The sequence below is a fragment of the Phytophthora cinnamomi genome (assembly GCF_018691715.1).
Source record: "Phytophthora cinnamomi strain GKB4 chromosome Unknown Contig49, whole genome shotgun sequence".
Taxonomy (NCBI): Eukaryota; Oomycota; class Peronosporomycetes; order Peronosporales; family Peronosporaceae; genus Phytophthora; species Phytophthora cinnamomi.
The window spans coordinates 262,987-281,802 of record NW_027150982.1 but is presented as its reverse complement, the minus strand read 5'-3'; the positions used below and the strand labels follow the sequence as shown (position 1 = coordinate 281,802).

The window sequence follows — 18,816 nt, the reverse complement described above, 5'->3', positions numbered from 1 at the left end:
TAGTGTACCAGTACCGGTTCAGTACTGTCGCCTCTCTTCAAATTGTACCACTTTACCGGTACAATCCATGTTCAAAATTCAAAAAGCCGATAACGCGCGCATTATTGCGAGGAAAGGCGAGCGACTGGCAGCATGGGCGACGCCGTGCTGCGCGTGCGCGGGCAGCTGCAGAGCCTGGCGCGCGAGAACTGGTCGGCGCTGGAGAAGCAGCACGCGCGCAACGTGTCGCGGCTGCGCGACGAGCTGGCGCAGATCGCGCGCGCGCTGGAGGTCAAGGCGCGCTTCGAGCAGTCGGCGGCCATTCCAGCGCCATTTCCAAGGTAACTAGGCGCTTCTGCGGGGTGGCAGCGGGTGCATCAGGTACAGGAGACTCACGCGCGTCGTTTGCACTGCTTCTCGTGGCCTGCAGATGCCTGGAGGACGCGTTCGAGGCCAAGGCACCCGCGCACAAGAAGCAGCGGACGGAGAGCGGCGCGCGGCTGTCTGGGAGGCTCCGCGCACGGGCGGAGAGCGCGGACGCGGGCGACAAGAGGCCGCGGAAAAGAGGCCGCCCGTCCGAGGAGCTGCTGAAGGACCCGGGCAAGCTCAAGGTGGCGGAGCTGCGCTCCGAGCTGAAGAAGAGGGGCCTGCGCACCAGCGGCCTCAAGGCGGTGCTGTTCGACCGCCTGCTGGACGCGCTGGAGGAGGAGCAGAAGGAGCACGGCGCGCTGGCGATGGAGCAGGTGGAGGAGGCGCCAGAGGAGCAGGAGCAGCAGGACAAGAGGCCGCAGGTGATCGAGATTCTCGACGACGAGGCGGACGAGATTGTACGGGAAAGTGTGGGCTCCAACAAGTCCCCGCGGAGCCAGGAGGTGAGTCAGGCCACGTCGCCGAAGGCTGTGGAGGAACAGCAGGACGACGCGGTGGTGCTGGAAGCGCCGGTGGAGGCTGCTGATGAGCCGCACGGTTCGTCTTCACCTGTAGAAGGCGGAGAGGAACTGCAGGCAGGAAGTTCACCACAAACGGAGGAGACGCCCTCGACAGGCCTGGACACTGCAGAATCGGTGCCTGAAGCTGATTCAGGAGAACAGCCAACATCTTCTGAGGCGAGCAGCAGCTCAGCTAGTGGTGATAACTCTCGGCATGCAGAGGACATGGTCACGCACGACGAGCTTAGACTCACGCGAAAGTCGATGCAGGTTAGTGGAAAGAGCGAACTCACGAGCCCGCTCGCTTGGAAGCGGAAGTCGATTCTGCGGAAGGCTTCGTCGCTGGCACCAAGCACACAGGGAATTACCAGGAAAGTCAGCTTCGCCCCTACTGACAAGGTGGACATTATTGTCGAGAGCTCGCAGACCGATTCTACCCAGCCTGACCCCAGCCCAGAAAAGGCTCCGCTGACACCACGAGACGAAAGCAAGCCTGCTACATCTGAATCAACCCCTGGACCTGAAGCGAGATCGTCATCCGTCAGCACTCCTGTGGCCCCTTCATCATCCTCTCTTTCTCCCAAGGGTGCCTCCGTCAACTTAATACCAGAAAACGAAACAGAAGAGCAGCGCAGGAAGCGAGAATTTCAAGAGAACGTCGCGCGCGAGGCTCAGAAACTACGGGCCGCCGCCAAACTGTCTGCGCAGAAGCGTCTTGAAGAAGCTAAAGCAAGCAAAGCGTTCTGGGCCAAGCGCGACCAACTCAAGGCAAAGTTGCGAGCTTCGTCAGCTGGAGACAAAAAGGCTCATGCCCACACGCCTGTGTCGTTATCCTCCGAGAAATCTGGTACCGACCACGTTTCGCCACCTACTTCTGAGGCTTCAGCAACAACCCGAGAACGTGGCTCCACACCTTCAAGTGCGACTCGTCAAGCTGCTTTAGCTTCAAAGGCGGAAGAGCGAATTCCTCACTCAGTTGTGGCACCACAGCTGGATACGGAAGAAGCTAAGGACTACGATTTTATGCGATCTATGGCCCGCCATCACGAGGTGGAAAGTATCTCGGATGTGTCATCAGCCCTCGACAGCACACTTTACGAGCCACAGGCACCACGATTCACGTATTCTATGGTTGACGAACAGCACCAAACCGAACGCTCCTTGACTCATCGGATTGCAACGGCAAAATCGATGCCAACCACATTGAACAATGATCCGTCAGACAAAATAACAGCGCGTACCGATGTCGCTAATCCGTCCAACCAGAAATCGGATCGGGCGGCGCCATCCATTCTATCTTCCAAAACACTGCAAGAAGCCACAGAGAAGCCGGATTCGGCAAAGGTGCAGACCGTTGAAGCCTTGGCAAACAGGAACAGATCGGACTCTCTGTCTTCGACAGTGTCATCCATTCCTGAACCATCAATTGTGGAGAATGCTTTAAAGTCTGGCACTTCGACAGCTACGACGGGCACTCGAAAGCCTATCTCGAACTTAGTCAGTGGGTTGCATTCGTTCACGACGCTGCTAGAGAAGGATACTAGTTCGCAAGACAGCAACAGCGGCCGCAGTGCACCGGTTGTGAATGCTCTCAAGCTGGCGGAGAGATCGCGTGTACTTGAGGAACAGAAGAAGCTCGAGAAGGAGAAGCGTAAGGCTCTTTTGAAAAAGAAAATGGAAGAGCATAGGAAGGCTGCAGCACTAAAGGAAAAAGCCGAGAAGGATGCCCAGGCGAAGCGAGAGCAAGAACGGTTGAACGAGCGCAAGAAACGAGAGGCTGAGCTAGCGAGAAAGCGTCAGCAAAAACTGAAGGAAATGCGTGCAGGACTGGAAAAGAAGCGAGCAATGCTTGCGGCTGAAAAGAAGGCCGGTCACGGAGCGAATTCGACTGTGGCGTCCAAAACTTCATCTACAGTCTCATCACAACAAAAGTCTCGTGGCCTTGCGAGTGCATCTGGGTCGTCCCAGCCTACTACGAAGCCGGCATCAAGGCCACTACAGAAACCTGTTTCCAAATCCGTTTCCAAGCCCGTACCCAAGCCTGTCAAGCCTGCCCCGGTATCCAAGCCTGCTCCACAACCTGCGATGATGTCCCCCCCTCCCGTAAAGTTGTATGCGCCTAAAAGCCATTCGCCCGAGATCGTAAACTATGAGATGTCGGACAATGCGGAGTCGTCAGATGGCGAGAGCAGTGATTCGGACTCGGAGCGCCACGGAAAGAAGAAAGTGCCGAGGTGGGCCCAGAAGGATCATCTTAACAAGACCCTCAGCGCGCAATTTGGCAGAAACGCTATCGATCCATCGCCTGCGATTTTCCAGGACTTCGTGGACACATGCAATCTGGAGGCGATCTTTGAGACCACCGACGTCCGCAAGAAGAAGCGGTTCGCTAGGCGGACAAGTAGCGGCAACTGGTTAGCAGATCGCCCGACGGCTCGAGACAGAGCGCTGTATCAACGTGATATGGGGTATGATGGCCGGTGAGTTGGGTAAGTGCAGGTCGAAGAAGAGTGAGATTATCTGCTTGTCGTTGTGGCATTTGTACTTTGGTGAAGTGATTAAAATAATATTTACGAGTTGCCACAGTTTACTCAAGGTACAAGAGAAGCAGGGACTGCTTCTGCATCGGGTGGGGTTCACTGTCGTTCATGCTGCTTTCAGGGCTGATACGCTGCGCGAGCTGCTGAGAGCTGGTCGCTTTTGCTCGTTCTTTGAGGGGAATGCGATGTCAACAGCTTTTCGAATGGCTGATCTGTCTCCTTTGAAGTTAGCACTGCGAGTGAAAAACTCGTCGCTTGACGCAAAGCTGCTCGATCGCCGGGGTCGCGTGTGCATGGACGAAAAGAGAGAACCCGAAGCTACGGTTGACGAGGTACTGCTAAACCCATCGAATGACGGGCTCGGGGCAGGGAAGTTGTCCGTGGCGGTTGACGCAAAAATCTTGAAATCGCCTGAAGCGTAGATGCGCAAGATGGTTTCTTCCTGCGCCAACAAGTCCATGACGTGGTCTGCGAGGTTCTCCAACGTGACTTCCATTTTCGCCGCGGCAGCAGCAGTACGAGGTCGGGTGTCAAGTGCCACAATGCACCCGAGAGCTGGCCCAGCGGACTCACGAACATCAAAGAGCGGGGAAGCTCCAAAAAACTGAAACGTGCTGGGGTCAACGAATGTAGAAGATGAAGACGAACTGTTGGGATCAGGTACGGTGAAGGCGCTTTGCGTGCTCAATGCACGGCTACAGATGGAAAGAAATGCGGGGTCCCGCAGAACTCGCGATCGGAGCCCCTTGTGTGCGATCACCCACAGGTGCAGGTCCTGCATGAGAACGATAGCTCCGCCAACGCAGTCAAGATAGTCCACAAGCAGAGAGCAGACTGAGTGGAGCTTCTGGTTACGGTACTGACTGACAACCACATCAAACTCGCGCGCACTTTGAGGCGGGGAAGCAGTCGGTGTGATCGACCAGGAGAACGAGCACGGCGAGACTGGAGTGGGCAAAGGTGTGCAGTCGCTCATCGCCATCGTCGCAAGCGAATCGGCCGATCGGCTCAAGTGGAGTCGGGAGCCTTGCGAGTCTCCGGTGAACGGCCAGCTGACGTCCCCGACCAGCGCGTGCTTACTCGTGTTCTTCTGCACACAGCGAGCACAAGTGTACGCCAAATCCACGCCTTGTTCCGGGACGTCCACTAAGCAGAACCCAAGACACCGACGACAACAAATATCACCGCACTGCAAGCATCAACGGTACGTGAGCACCTCCGTGTCTGGACCTAGAAACGAACCAAGTATCTCGAACTTACAGCTCGGCAGTGGTGCTTCCAGCGCAGCAGCCCAAACTTCTTGGCGCAGATCCCGCACCGCAGCACCTTGTCGTCCTGCTTCCAAGACGACACCGGGACACCAGGAACAACCTTGGGGCCTGAGCGAGCCGACTGCGCGCAACTGTACAGCGCTGGGAACGAGAGCGGCAGACTATCGGCCATTTTGTTGTGGACTCGTGGCGTTCTCGACGTCGCGGAGCAATTTGAGAAGTGGCAAGCCTAGCTCGTTGGCTGCCCTGGACGACGGGCTCACCACTGCCACGCGGAGACTTGAATGCAGGCTTCTAAAATCGGCTGAAGTACTCAACGGCCCAGCACCCGTTGGTAAGGTTCCCGCCACTCGCCGGACCGTTTCGAATATCACCGCGTGGCGCCTGCATCAAGTCCAGCACAACCTCGCACTAATGCCAACAAGCCGTCCCCAGCTCGATAAGACTGGCCCGGCATGACATGGGGGAACGCGCGAGGAAGGACGGCGACATAACGGCTACGAATTTTTATCCAGACGCGCGTTGCGGTGCGTCCAGATAGCTGCCTCTTCCCTGCCTCAAACCAGTTGCAGGCATGCTGGTTTGCCCGAGGGGAGCTGGAGCACAAGCCTCCGTCGACTTATTTTCAGCGCCTTGCAGAAAACATCGACGCGCACCAGGGAGCGCTGATACGGGCAGTCCGCAACATCAGAACGATGACGGCGACAGTTGAAATGAACTCCAGCGACAAGGACCTCGCTTCGACGCTGGTGCTGCTGGGCGAGGACGAGTTCGTGCTGCGGGCTTCGCGCGCCCGTGTGGTGTTTGAACACTACAATCGCGATGGAGAGGCAAGTTCCAACGACGAAACGCTGCTGCTTCGAGTCTTTCGTGTCTGACGCCACGTTGTCTGTGTCAACATAACATTACAGGCGACTGGGGAGCAGTCGATCACGCTGAACCTCGACAACGGACACGCGCAGCACGCCGACAGTCCAGCAGACAACGCCAGTGTTCCGATCATCCTCTCGCCCCCTTCGACGCCGCGATTCGAGTTAGTTTTGAATGACTCAACATCGTCGTCACCTTCACTCGAGGCTGTGTTAAGTCGTGGGTCTCAATTGAGCTGTATCATCAGGTTCAAACGTCCCGAAGTGTCTGAGAGCGACTACGCTTGGGACAACTTCCAGGATCAAGTTGTGGTTCATACGAGGCTGAGCAAGCTTGTCATTCGCCTCGAAGCCTGGAAAAACGAGGCGTTGTCGTCCCCGCGTGACCGAGAGAATAATGTACTGTTTCCACCGTCGCTGCCAGAAGTGAAAGCCCCACCACTAAGGCTATTCGGTGCAATCGAGCGAAACGCTGTACGCCAGCGTGCACCTTCTCCAGGCCTAACAGAAATCACCAAGACGTCGTTGGTACCGGAGCAAAATAACGCAACAGACAACGCGGAAGCCAATCGAACCCCACGAACGGAATCTTTCCCCCCTCTGTCGCGCCCTGGATCAAGTGAATGGCAGTCGAGTCCCATGGTTTCGTCACTAGGAAGCTCAGCAATATCGTCACCAGTAAATGACGGCCCGCTACCTCTTCCAGATGTGACTTCAATTCAATCCCAACGCGAGGCTCGCGAGGTGATCATGAAGCTGCGGTGTCGACGAACGCTCCAAAGCAACCCCAGAATTCCGATCGGGACATTCCCGACATCTGTCGCGGAGACCGACTTGTTCCCGGAAACTGTCGCGCTTGATGCTAAAACGAAGGCTGAGCTTGAAGAATTTAACAACCTTGTTGCCGCTGCACGGGATCAGGTCACGAAGGAGACTATAAAGGCGAAGAGCGAATTGGCGTATTACCAGCAGCTTCTTCCAGTGCCCCCACCTCGCGGTTCGACTCCAGAAACACCAACACTGGTTGCTCAGAAACCAAGAAAAGCTCGGCAGATGTCTGCAGCGACTAAGCGACCATCCAAGTTGCCGTCACTGACGCGGCCTTCCTCTGGCACACCAACTCCTCCTGTGTCCATGACGGTTGATGTCTTGTCCGCTGTGAACAACCAAGAAATGTCTCCGCATGGGCAAGACTCACAACACCGTAGGTATTCTGCTCGCCAGCGAATCCTGAGAACAACGAAGCTTCAGTCTCTCTCAGCACCGCTAGGTGGTCTGCAAGTCTTACAGAAGCAAAAAGAAGCTGCCAACTTGCCGACCAACTCAAAACGCCGGAAGAGCACAGACAACCAGCTACAACAGGAACAAATAGACGAGCTCAGCGACTTCGACGATCCCGATCCTGAAGTAGACGATGCCCCGGTTCTCCCCGATGATCTCAGTGGTGTTGCCACCTTGGATGTGGATGGATTTATCTGTTGAAAGCGTAAAATCTCATCAAGATCGCTTCATTTCGTAGAATCTCTTGGACTGCACGTCTAACGAAGCTCAAACGCCGACACTGGAGCAAGTTCGAGATCGCTGGAACAAGTATACTGCGTGGTTCGCGGAGACACCCAACAAGCGCATTACTCTCGTGTGCACGATAACTACGTTCATATGCAGCTAAGCGAAGCTCGCAACGTTCTTGAAGTTGGTGCGGGCCCAGGCATCTGATCGCTGGACATTCTCCACCGCATGAGCTCCAAGGGTGGCCCCAAGAAGGACAAGAAAAAGTTAGTTTTCACCGATTTGTCCCCTGTGATGGTGTGTCCATGGCGCGTGAGACGCTGGCAACTGCTGCCGAGGCCGCAGTAGATACCGTGGAGTTTGAAGACGTCGGAGGCCAATGGTAAGCCCATCTACACGAGAATCATACGTCGAGCTACGGAGATCCTAACGACAGCTTTTAATTCTTAGACGAAACCTTGTCCGACGTGGCTAGGGCCTCGGTGAATCGATATGTGTCGAGTATGTGTCTACAGCTCACACCAGACCCAGGTGTGATGCTGTAGGAAGCCAAGCGCGTGCTCATTCCGGACGGTCTCACAGGTTTCATGATCTGGGGCAAACCCGAGCACTCCGCCAAGCACTCACTCTCCACCGCGGTTGGTCGCGAGCTCGGACTCGAGCACGGTTGGGACACCCGCAGCTTCGATCTCGGCTGTGACCTCCCAGTTGTACGCTCCAGACTCGCCGCCGCAGGGTTTTCCGTATCCGCATCTGGCCGTTCATGTGCGTTCTGGAGCTCTGAAGTGGCGAAGCCTTCGCCTCGTTCTACTGCCAACGATCTGTTGTAAGCGACGACGGGATTCTACGCGCAAAATCCTTCTCGAGCGCGCCTAACTCGCTGACCAGTACTTGTCAAAGGTCCCCCACCGGTCTCGAAACTTACGTCGTCCTTACCAAACAATAACATGCTGCAACAAGAAAAACAAATAGTTTGCGCTAGTTTTCCATTTACGAGCCGTAATTTACGACTGAAAGTTTTAATAACTTTTTCCTGGTTCACCTTAGCAACCTACTCTTTTACCCTTCTTAGCTTCCGCGGTACGTCGAGTAGCCGAAGGGGTTGATGAGCAGCGGCACGTGGTAGTGTTGGGTGGGGTCCTTCACGATGAAGGCGATGGTCACTTCCGGGTAGAAGTACTCCGACACCCCGTTGCGCTCGAAGTACTCCTGGGTGTAGAACACCATGCGGTAGGTGCCGGCCTCGAAGGGTGTCGCTTCTGGCACCAAGGGGGAGGCCACGCGTCCGTCGGCGTTGGTTCGACCGTCGTTCACTCGCAGCCACTGGCCGCTTGACTGCAGTCGCTGCAGCTCCACGCGCACGTCAGCAGCCGGACGACCCAGCGACGTGTCCAGGATATGCGACGTCACGGGCGACTTGTAGCTCATGGGGGCGGCTGAGAGGTGGCGGTGAACGGCGTCGACGCGGCGCGAGGCAGAAGACATGGGGGGATGCGTGTGAATGCGAATGTAGCCATCTGATTACATGACGATGTATTGTGAATTTCGAGGAATTATTGTGGACTTTTGAGGCTGTATTACGGAGTCTTACAGCATGGCTGAGCCGAGTGAAGGCCTGGCGACGATGATGTAGGTTTCCAGGCCGATGGGAGCTCCCTTTGCGAGCCATTCGTTGGCCATACGCTCCACGACGGAAAAGCGTCGAGCTCGGAGCTCCTCCTGGCCGTCCTCGAGCGGGAACATGTCTAGGTGAAGCTTTGCGAACTGCTTGCCGCTCCAGAGCTCCACTACGCACTGGAAGGGCCAGATCTGCACGTGCTTGAACCCGGCCTCGGCGAACTGGCGGCGCAAAGCTGGCAAGTCTCTCCCCATGGCGAAGTTGGAGTGCTCTGCCGTGTTCTCCTCGAGCCCCAACTCCTTGTTGGCGGCAGCGTTGATAGTGAAGTTGCCACTCCGATCGGGAGAGCCCCAAATGGTGAAACCTGCGATTCCGTCGGGGGTCAACACTCGGTTGGCCTCGCGCAGCATCGCGTCCGGGTCGGGTGCCAGCTGCAAGCACAGACTGGCAATATAGCGATCCACACAGCCTGCAGCCACTTCAGCCAGGTCTTGACCTAAAGGCACGCAAAATCCTTTAGCAACTGCAGGTGACTCTGAGTAACGAGAGGTAGGCGAGCTTACCGTTGGCTTCCCTGCAGTTGATTTCGATAATGCTCGTGTTGACTGTACGCAAGTTCTCTTCGGCCATTCGGATCATCACCGGGGACAGGTCGGTGACCGTGAAGGTCCGCTTGGCTCCGTGATGCAGCTCAGATCGCCCGTGAAGCATGCGCTGGGCTACGTCGAGCGAGCCTAATCCAGCACCGGCGGCGATCTCAAGAACATTTTGGGCGCCATCCAGCTGCATGAAGGAATGCAGGTGCTGAGCACACTGCAGCGTCATCGACTTGTTAGCCGTCTCCGTGTAAACGGCAGCAAAGTTACTCCAATTTTTCCGCATCATGGTGACTCGGTTAGCCATGGTTGCAATTACTACTGCTTGCGCGCTTGGATGATACTTGCAGACTGACATCATTTGCCGAGGCAGCTAGCCAGCTGTGCTTGAGGACTTGACACTTCAATGTATACGAAGCACCATGGCCCCCAGTACTAATCAGTCCTGACAGGAGTATCCTGTACTAATCCAGTTCGTAAGAAAGTTTCTTATAAGAAACTCATCACAGGCCACGATTCATGATCAAAGTGTTGAATCAAACGTATTCATCTATAGCAACGAAGATGCAATCTCGAAACTCGATCACTATTGCTATATCTGAAGTTGGCAACGGCGAAATGATATGAAGGAATTGTCCTATTCCTCCGAAGAATGAATGCCTCTCAGTAGAGAAATGAGTATGCCGGACTTGAGATGAGTCGTCAATGGCATACAGCGCAGCGGCCCGTCCTTAGTGGTGGCTGTAGACGAACGGGCTGACGCCCTTCTTCTGGTCCAGGTTGGCGAACGCGTGGTTCACGTCGCGGTGGTTGCACTCGTCCGCGCGCACGCACTTGATCATGTCGTACACGGACGCGTCCTCCGGCAGCTTGTAGTAGGTCTGCGCGATGAGCGGCGCCTTGCGCTCCTTCCACGCGTCCAGGTGGCCGTCCTCGATGTCCTGAAGCAGACACGTGTACGTCTTGACGGCCTCCTCCTCGAGGTAGCCCACGAAGCGGTGACACGTCTTGGGCGAGACCAGGTAGGTGAGGAAGAAGCCGTTGAAGAAGACGCCCTGTGCGCCCACCACGAGCGCGCGGAAGAAGTAGCCGGGCTGCTTGATGTTCATGAAGATGAGCAGGTGCATGCGCTCGTTCTCAGCCTCCTCGAGCAGCGTGTGGATCCAGCCGTAGTCGCGCTTGAGCAGGCGCAGCGAGCGCAGGTGGCGCAGCATGCCGCCCACCATGCCGGGTACACCCGCCACGGACTCGAGGAACAGGCACCGGTTGAGCCAGTCCTTCTCGGTCATGGCGCCGCCGGGGCCACGGTAGCCGGAGATGATGTCAAAGCCTGTGCGGAGCGCCTTGACGGCCATGTAGGCGACGCGTTCGTGCATCTTGACGATGGGGTGGTGGGTCTGTTCCATGTTGGTGATCTTGTCGAGGTCGTAGACGGCGTGGTTGATGGGGTTCTCCCAGATTGGCTCGCCGTCGACTGATGTTGGTCCGAGAGGGTGGCGCGATGGCGATTGTTTGAAATGAGCCTTGTAGGCGGGCTCATTGGTCACATCGGTAGGCTTGCTCGTGGTTGTCTCACTTGTCTTGGAAGGGTGGATTAAGGTCGTTGACGCGAATCGGGTCGTGGAGTTCGGTGCAAAAGGGACCGGGGTCACGGTGAAGAACGAGCGCTGGCGTTTGAACAGACTCAGCGCCTGGCGGCGGAAGTGTTGTTGCGTGATGGAGCGCTCCATCATCTTGGCAGTCGAGGCGTAGTGCATGGGAGCTCTACCAACGAACTTGCTTGGTTTGTAGGTCACTTGAGACTTGTCTGTCGAATTGGACAATGACCAAACGCCTATCGACGAAAAGCAGGCAGGAGAACCTCTCAAGCTTCAGTCTGATGAAGCGACATGCTGAAGTAGTTAATGAAGCAACCCTCTCTCGGTATCGGGTCAACTTCAACTTTGTGTTGTAGGGTGGGCCGCACCACCGAATATCACCAGGCAGACTTATTGCTGCGTGTCCATGGCCCCGAAGGTGCGACTTGGGTGTTCACAGGGCAACCACTGCTTCAACCGGCACGCGAGACTCGGGGCGAGGCTGGGCTGACTCGTGCTACAAGTATACAAGCGGCCACACGCTTCGGCTAGATAATATCTAGTAGATATGTGGCAACGTGCCCATGCGATTCACAGGCTTGCGCGAAGCCTTCCTCCTGCAAGATGGGAGCTGGATTCGAGCGGCACCAACGCTGTCCGCCATCGCTGCCATCGTGGTGAGCCATGTTCACAGCGGTGCCGACTAACCTGTTCCTCTGCTGCGATGAAAAACGCAGAGGCACCAGAGCTGCCGGCATGTCAAACCGAGCGTACGGTACATGTAGGGCAGCCATTGCCTCCAGCCCCGCCTTGAAGGCTCGGAACGTGGGGCCACGGTGCGTCGTTACTCACGACGTGCAATCCGACCCGCCCGCCACAACTGCACACGAATGAGACACGGCACAGGAACAGGTCAGGCGAGCTGCAACGGCGGAATGGCTCGAGGTAGGCGAGTCGCCCCTCCCGGCCAGACCTGTCAGGCGCAATGCGTGCCGCTCGCTGACGGTGCGATCAAGGCGACGGCTGAAGATGCCGAGGACTGCCAATCCCTATGGCCGATCCGTTCGTGTCAACAATGCGCGGCACATGTCGGCGGGGCGACATCGTGGCCGACTGCATCCAGCAAAGCGGCGAAGCGCATGCTTGCTCGCTGGTGGCGCGTGCCACCAGGAATCCAGACTGGATAGTCTGGGCGGCGCCATCTCCGTTTGACTTCGCTTGCAAACCACGTTACCCAACACGACCATGTTGAAGCAAAAGTTACAGACGCTAGGCTGACGTCGACTTACAGGCTACCGGTCCTGAAACTTTTCGCCTAACTGGAAGCTAGGGCTACTTCCGCGCGAGGATGATGTAGGTCTCCAGGCCGATCGGAGTTCCCTTGGCGAGCCACTCGTCGGCCATGCGCTGGACGATCGCGAACCGCTTGGCTCGCAGCGCCTCGTCCTCCAGCGGGTGCGTGTCCTCGAGGAACTTGGCGAACTCCTCACCGCTCCAGAGCTCTACGACGCACTGGAACGGCCAGATCTGCACGCGCTTGAACCCGGCCGCCGCGAACCGCTGCCGCAGCGCAGGGAGGTCTTTGCCCATGGCGAAGTTCGAGTGCTCGCCCGCGCCCTCCTCGAACCCCATCTCCTTGTGGGCCGCGGACGCAATGGTGAAGTTCCCGCTGCGGTCAGGCGAGCCCCAAATGGTGAACCCGGCAATGCCGTCGGAGGTCAACACACGGTTGGCCTCGCGGAGGATCGCGTCCGGGTCAGGGGCGAGCTGAATGCAGAGACTAGCGATGAAGCGGTCCATCGAACCCGTGGACACCTCAACCAGGTCTTGGCCTGCACAATACTACGCAGTTAGTACAAGTCGCACTGTTCCCGTTAAGAAAGATTGTACACATTTAGCTGCATACCATTGGCCTCCTGGCACTTGATCTCAACGTTGGCGGAGCTTAGACCGCTCAGGTTCTTCTCGGCCAGTCCGATCATCACGGGGGACAAGTCCGTGACCGTGAACGCCCGCTTGGACTCACGTGGGAGCTTGGATCGGCCGTCCGCCAGGTACTGAGCGACGTCCAGCGAGCCCAAGCCTGCGCCCGCCGCGACCTCCAGCACGCTTTGCGCGTGATCCAGCTGCATGTGCGCGTGCAGGTGCTGCGAGCACTGCATCGTCATGCGCTTGTTGGCCGTCTCCGTGAACCGCACCGCGAACGCGTTCCACCGCTCGCGCACCATCTCGAGTTGGTCGGCCATGGCTGGAGAGGATGGTTCTCTGCTGTCCGCTGCGGCGACGAATCCAAAATGACGGGATCAGGTCGGAGCTGGGGCGTATCTCTGCGCACCAGTCGCCACAGCCGCCTGATCGTCAACCAGTGCTGGTATACGGACGAGCAAGTGTCTTTAGCGTAGGTGGTCATGCATGAGCAGCTATGGTGGTGGTGCTTGGGCTCCGGAACTTTGTCGGACTTCAAGGACACTTGAACTGCGTTATCAACGACCTGGAAGTCATGCGTTGCGCGTCAGCGCGGTGCCTGACAACGCCCAAGCCCGATTCCACATGATTTCGCATGGCGATCGTGAGATTCCGACGGTGGTGGGTAATAACCTCGCGAGCGCACCAGACAGACGGATTTGCGTGCTCCGCCTAGCTTGCGCCGCCACTGGGGCGGCGCAATCTGCTCGCGAATCGCGAGCTTCAACGACAATTGTCGAGTGGCTGCACCAGCAACCGTACACTGCACTAGCGGGACAAGAAGCTGAAGAATGCAGTCTGAAACATTTAGCTCATCTCATCAATTCCACCTGAACGCGTGCTGCCTATTCTCACTCATTCCTCAATTTGACTTCCAAGTCTCGAGCAACAACAACCAACCCGCCTCCAAGCACCCAAGCTTCTAGCACCATGCACTACTCCAGCGCCGCCAAGTTCATGGAGCGTTCAGCCATGAGCCAGCTCTACCGTCGACAGACCATGGGCTTGCTCAAGCGTCAGCGGTTCGACTCGATCATGGCTCCTGGCACAAGCTTCCGGTTCGCCTCGACCATTGCTCCTGCTGCTCAGGTGGGGCAGACTACGGCTGTGGAAAAGGCATCTCGTCCTGAACCAACCAACGCCACCAACGAGCCCGCCTACAAGGCTCACTTCACACAGTCTCGCGTCGCTACCAGCGAGAACGGCGAGCCGATCTGGGAGAACCCCATCAACCACGCCGTCTACGACCTCGACAAGATCACCAACATGGAACAGACCCACCACCCCATCGTCAAGATGCACGAACGCGTCGCCTACATGGCCGTCAAGGCGCTCCGCACAGGCTTTGACATCATCTCCGGCTACCGCGGCCCCGGCGGCGCCATGACCGAGAAGGACTGGCTCAACCGGTGCCTGTTCCTCGAGTCCGTGGCGGGTGTACCCGGCATGGTGGGCGGCATGCTGCGCCACCTGCGCTCGCTGCGCCTGCTCAAGCGCGACTACGGCTGGATCCACACGCTGCTCGAGGAGGCTGAGAACGAGCGCATGCACCTGCTCATCTTCATGAACATCAAGCAGCCCGGCTACTTCTTCCGCGCGCTCGTGGTGGGCGCACAGGGCGTCTTCTTCAACGGCTTCTTCCTCACCTACCTGGTCTCGCCCAAGACGTGTCACCGCTTCGTGGGCTACCTCGAGGAGGAGGCCGTCAAGACGTACACGTGTCTGCTTCAGGACATCGAGGACGGCCACCTGGACGCGTGGAAGGAGCGCAAGGCGCCGCTCATCGCGCAGACCTACTACAAGCTGCCGGATGACGCGTCCGTGTACGACATGATCAAGTGCGTGCGCGCGGACGAGTGCAACCACCGCGACGTGAACCACGCGTTCGCCAACCTGGACCAGAAGAAGGGCGTCAGCCCGTTCGTTTACGGTCACCACTAGGCATTGGCCTGCCATGCGTAGATGATGGCGAGCTTTCGCATTTGTGAAACCTTGCTGCCTTGCGATCAAAGGTGGCGTTAACCCTCCAGCAATACCACATTCCGCCTTGTTGGTGTTGGTTCTGTAGTATTCTTGTTGTTTGCTTCCGAACACTCGGGTCGTGGCTAACGACCCCAACAGCAACTGCATGTGCATCGCTTTTTGCTGGCCAGCATTACCGCGCTGCGGTAGCCCGTGACGAACTTCAGGTTCCAGCCTTGAAGTCCACTTCAAGGTGCCTCGACTGACTAATTCTGGCCTTTCTGTAACCACAGGGTAAGACAGCCATGTTGGTTGTCCACCCTCCACGTACACGCACAAAATTGGCGCGCTTTCTCGTCCTAACGTCGTAAACCGAGCGCTGATGATTCCCATGCAGCGATGCAGACAACCAACCTTTGAAAGGTTACCACCCAGTGGGTGGCACCCACACTTTGCATGTCTTAGTAGGAGATACCTTCACTGCTAAGACATGCAGGCCCCCTGCAAGCGGTGAGGGATGACCAACACCACCAGTGGCCCCGTCTTCGACAAAAAAAACAACAAAAAAACAAGGGCAGCGTATCATAGTACAACACGAGGCGATTCCTGAGGTGTTGGGTGCCATTGGATACGCTCTGCAGTACTGTCGTCGAGCTCTATGAAGCGGCTACCGACATGTAGGATAGTATAGTGAAAGAAAGTACCATCGATGTGTTGTCCTCCCCTTTGGCAGACAACGCTAAATCGTAATCAGTGTGATTCGCATTTGAGACACCAGCGCACCGTTTGAATGCTTGTTGCCGCTCTTCCTGGCCCCACGATTGTCTACTGTCGATTCAGTCGGTAGTTCTGCTTGGGTCTACGCAAGTGAAGAACGCCACCTACCAGGAGATCTCAACCAATTTGTTCTTTTCAGCCCGTCACTCTTCAATTGAACGCCTTGGCCCCATTTGCACCACCAAAACTGCATTGCAATCATGACTTTCGCTGGCACCGCCAAGGTCATGGAGCGATCGCTCGTCCACACGCTCTACCGCCGCCAAGCCATGGGCATGTTCCAGCGGAACACCGCTCCCTTCACTACCCGGCGATTTGCATCAACTGCAGCCTCTACAATCCAGCCGGCAGCAACTACGTCAATCCCCGCAGAGAAGATAGCACACCAAGAACCTACCGACGCGACCAACGAGCCCGCGTATATTGCACACTTCAAGCAGTCTGCATTCCGCCATGCTACTAGCGAGACTGGTGAGCCGATCTGGGAGAACCCCATCAACCACGCCGTCTACGACCTCGACAAGATCACCAACATGGAACAGACCCACCACCCCATCGTCAAGATGCACGAACGCGTCGCCTACATGGCCGTCAAGGCGCTCCGCACAGGCTTTGACATCATCTCCGGCTACCGCGGCCCCGGCGGCGCCATGACCGAGAAGGACTGGCTCAACCGGTGCCTGTTCCTCGAGTCCGTGGCGGGTGTACCCGGCATGGTGGGCGGCATGCTGCGCCACCTGCGCTCGCTGCGCCTGCTCAAGCGCGACTACGGCTGGATCCACACGCTGCTCGAGGAGGCTGAGAACGAGCGCATGCACCTGCTCATCTTCATGAACATCAAGCAGCCCGGCTACTTCTTCCGCGCGCTCGTGGTGGGCGCACAGGGCGTCTTCTTCAACGGCTTCTTCCTCACCTACCTGGTCTCGCCCAAGACGTGTCACCGCTTCGTGGGCTACCTCGAGGAGGAGGCCGTCAAGACGTACACGTGTCTGCTTCAGGACATCGAGGACGGCCACCTGGACGCGTGGAAGGAGCGCAAGGCGCCGCTCATCGCGCAGACCTACTACAAGCTGCCGGAGGACGCGTCCGTGTACGACATGATCAAGTGCGTGCGCGCGGACGAGTGCAACCACCGCGACGTGAACCACGCGTTCGCCAACCTGGACCAGAAGAAGGGCGTCAGCCCGTTCGTCTACAGCCACCACTAGAACTGTTGTTGGTGGTGATGATGTTGCAACAACGATTCTCTGGGGCGTGCACACCGCTGTGGTCGTGCTGGAGATGGATATCTAGCTAGGTGTAAGTGGAGACCTTGGTTGTCGAAGCAGACATCTGTATACATATGTATTTGCCTGTCATGCCTCGTCACAGTTTTTGATCAAATTGAACCTGGTGTCTCAGCATTGTACCCCGATTATAGTGAGAAAACTTAAACACGGATCGTGTAAACTTGCGTGAGGTGAGACGACCATGGGTCGACAGACTGACCCACCCATCCACCCGTGTCGCCCTACCTTAGCCCCAGTCTTCAATTCGTCTTTCAAGACACACGTCACGAGCAGAAGTGCACCTGAAACATGAACACCGCCAGTGCCAAGATGTTAACGATGCTTCGCCGCCAAGGTCTAGCGACAATAAAGCCCCATAACTTCCTGTTCCCTGCGCTCCGATCCTCAGTGAACTTCTCCACTGGTGCTGTTCACCCGGCACCGACAACGAATGCCACGAAGAAGGAGGAGCACAAGGGCCGCCCCGACCCCGTCGACGCTTTCAGCGAGCCAGCGTACAAGGCCCACTTCCTCGAGTCCCAAAACGTCCACCCGCTCAGCCCCACGACCAAGAGCGGAGAGCCCATGTGGGAGAATCCGATCAATCACGCGGTGTACGACCTGGACAAGATTTCCGTCATGGAGCAGACGCACCACCCCGTTGTCACCATGAGCGAACGAGCAGCATATTACGCCATTAAGGCGCTGCGGGTGAGCTTTGACAAGGTGTCTGGGTATCGTGGCCCAGGCGGCGCGATGACCGAGAGAGATTGGCTTCACCGCTGCCTGTTCCTCGAGTCCGTGGCTGGTGTCCCTGGTATGGTGGGGGGCATGCTGCGTCACTTGCGCTCACTACGACGCATGAAGCGTGATTACGGCTGGATTCACACACTGCTGGAAGAAGCTGAAAATGAGCGCATGCACCTGCTCATCTTCATGAACCTCAAGCAACCGGGCTGGTTCTTCCGAGCCCTGGTGATCGGAGCCCAAGGTGTCTTCTTCAACGGCTTCTTTCTCACATATTTGGTGTCGCCTAAGACCTGCCACCGCTTTGTGGGCTATCTCGAAGAAGAGGCCGTGAAGACGTACACCTGCTTGCTGCAGGATATTGAAGATGGCTATTTGGATGCATGGAAGGAAAAGAAGGCACCGCTCATTGCCCAAACGTACTACAAACTGCCGGAGGGGTCGAACATCTACGATATGATCAAGTGCATCCGTGCGGACGAGTGCAACCACCGTGATGTGAACCACACGTTCGCTGATCTGGACCAGAACAAGGGAGTCAGCCCTTTCATCAACAACCACCACTAAGTTGTTTCAGCTCACGCAACCGAAGCAATCAGCTCGAATGTTCGCATGGCAGGAGCTGTAGGTATTCTTTATGGTCAATTGCTCATTTTTTAGCTCTCCTTCCGTACGTCGTCCTTATGTAATAGTTCTTGCCGACCGCAGTGTTCGTCCTCTGTAGAGATCTGAACTGCCAACCCAACGGTTCGACCAACAAGCTATTGAATACCGCGAGCAGGACGTCATTTAGACAGCGCTGGGCTCGACGAAGTCTCAGGGCCGGTATGGTTCATAGATCGCCGAGCATAGTGGCTGCATTAGGACAAGGGCGAGCTCGATCACCACGATGAACCTGAGGTGTTCTTTCACAGACCCGCCTGCTGCTGTTTCGAGGAAGACGTTGTCATTGACAACTTAACACACTGTTCAGAGGCATCGAAGCCGATCGCGGTGAGCAGTGGAGGTCAATGCATACTCCAAACGTACTGCTCCGGTGGCCGCCGCCGTCAACCACAACCTCGCCGACGAGACGGCCGAGCCAACGTGAATTAACAGCACTCGCGACTAGAGTACTCGGCTCTGAGAACGCAGACACGCGCGTCGAAACTACTTTCTCGTTTTCCAGTACCCAGGGCTCTTTGCTGTTCGCGAGAAACAGCGCTCAAA

General features: G+C 56.9%; 10 protein-coding genes across 10 annotated transcripts; 5 read left to right on the top strand and 5 right to left on the bottom strand.

Annotated features, from left to right (window-relative positions):
- Nucleotides 1–132: 132 nt before the first annotated feature.
- IUM83_08114 (SAP domain) lies at nt 133–3,392 on the top strand (the record flags this gene model as incomplete). The annotated part of the gene is made up of 3 exons (XM_067932466.1): nt 133–320; nt 410–1,755; nt 2,371–3,392. 3 exons carry the CDS (start codon nt 133–135, stop codon nt 3,390–3,392), a joined length of 2,556 nt encoding a protein of 851 aa, XP_067790022.1.
- A 162-nt stretch (nt 3,393–3,554) lies between these two features.
- On the bottom strand, nt 3,555–4,891 carry IUM83_08113 (run and fyve domain-containing protein 1; the record flags this gene model as incomplete). Its single annotated transcript, XM_067932465.1, has 2 exons — nt 3,555–4,637; nt 4,709–4,891. The coding sequence occupies 2 exons, from the start codon at nt 4,889–4,891 to the stop codon at nt 3,555–3,557; spliced, it is 1,266 nt and encodes a 421-aa protein (XP_067790097.1).
- A 523-nt stretch (nt 4,892–5,414) lies between these two features.
- IUM83_08112 (uncharacterized protein) lies at nt 5,415–7,642 on the top strand (the record flags this gene model as incomplete). The annotated part of the gene is made up of 5 exons (XM_067932464.1): nt 5,415–5,549; nt 5,631–5,752; nt 5,837–5,987; nt 7,446–7,479; nt 7,548–7,642. The coding sequence occupies 5 exons, from the start codon at nt 5,415–5,417 to the stop codon at nt 7,640–7,642; spliced, it is 537 nt and encodes a 178-aa protein (XP_067790021.1).
- Nucleotides 7,643–8,165: 523 nt separating this feature from the next.
- Nucleotides 8,166–8,582, bottom strand: IUM83_08111 (hydroxyisourate hydrolase; the record flags this gene model as incomplete). Its single annotated transcript, XM_067932463.1, has 1 exon — nt 8,166–8,582. One exon carries the CDS (start codon nt 8,580–8,582, stop codon nt 8,166–8,168), a length of 417 nt encoding a protein of 138 aa, XP_067790020.1.
- Nucleotides 8,583–8,684: 102 nt separating this feature from the next.
- IUM83_08110 (Mitochondrial Carrier (MC) Family) lies at nt 8,685–9,600 on the bottom strand (the record flags this gene model as incomplete). The annotated part of the gene is made up of 2 exons (XM_067932462.1): nt 8,685–9,211; nt 9,279–9,600. The coding sequence occupies 2 exons, from the start codon at nt 9,598–9,600 to the stop codon at nt 8,685–8,687; spliced, it is 849 nt and encodes a 282-aa protein (XP_067790019.1).
- A 442-nt stretch (nt 9,601–10,042) lies between these two features.
- Nucleotides 10,043–11,068, bottom strand: IUM83_08109 (Alternative oxidase; the record flags this gene model as incomplete). The annotated part of the gene is made up of 1 exon (XM_067932461.1): nt 10,043–11,068. The coding sequence occupies one exon, from the start codon at nt 11,066–11,068 to the stop codon at nt 10,043–10,045; it is 1,026 nt and encodes a 341-aa protein (XP_067790166.1).
- Nucleotides 11,069–12,220: 1,152 nt separating this feature from the next.
- On the bottom strand, nt 12,221–13,134 carry IUM83_08108 (Alanine--tRNA ligase; the record flags this gene model as incomplete). The annotated part of the gene is made up of 2 exons (XM_067932460.1): nt 12,221–12,720; nt 12,795–13,134. The coding sequence occupies 2 exons, from the start codon at nt 13,132–13,134 to the stop codon at nt 12,221–12,223; spliced, it is 840 nt and encodes a 279-aa protein (XP_067790167.1).
- A 649-nt stretch (nt 13,135–13,783) lies between these two features.
- Nucleotides 13,784–14,794, top strand: IUM83_08107 (Alternative oxidase; the record flags this gene model as incomplete). The annotated part of the gene is made up of 1 exon (XM_067932459.1): nt 13,784–14,794. The coding sequence occupies one exon, from the start codon at nt 13,784–13,786 to the stop codon at nt 14,792–14,794; it is 1,011 nt and encodes a 336-aa protein (XP_067790162.1).
- Nucleotides 14,795–15,792: 998 nt separating this feature from the next.
- Nucleotides 15,793–16,800, top strand: IUM83_08106 (Alternative oxidase; the record flags this gene model as incomplete). Its single annotated transcript, XM_067932458.1, has 1 exon — nt 15,793–16,800. The coding sequence occupies one exon, from the start codon at nt 15,793–15,795 to the stop codon at nt 16,798–16,800; it is 1,008 nt and encodes a 335-aa protein (XP_067790163.1).
- Nucleotides 16,801–17,169: 369 nt separating this feature from the next.
- On the top strand, nt 17,170–18,174 carry IUM83_08105 (Alternative oxidase; the record flags this gene model as incomplete). The annotated part of the gene is made up of 1 exon (XM_067932457.1): nt 17,170–18,174. The coding sequence occupies one exon, from the start codon at nt 17,170–17,172 to the stop codon at nt 18,172–18,174; it is 1,005 nt and encodes a 334-aa protein (XP_067790164.1).
- Nucleotides 18,175–18,816: the final 642 nt, after the last annotated feature.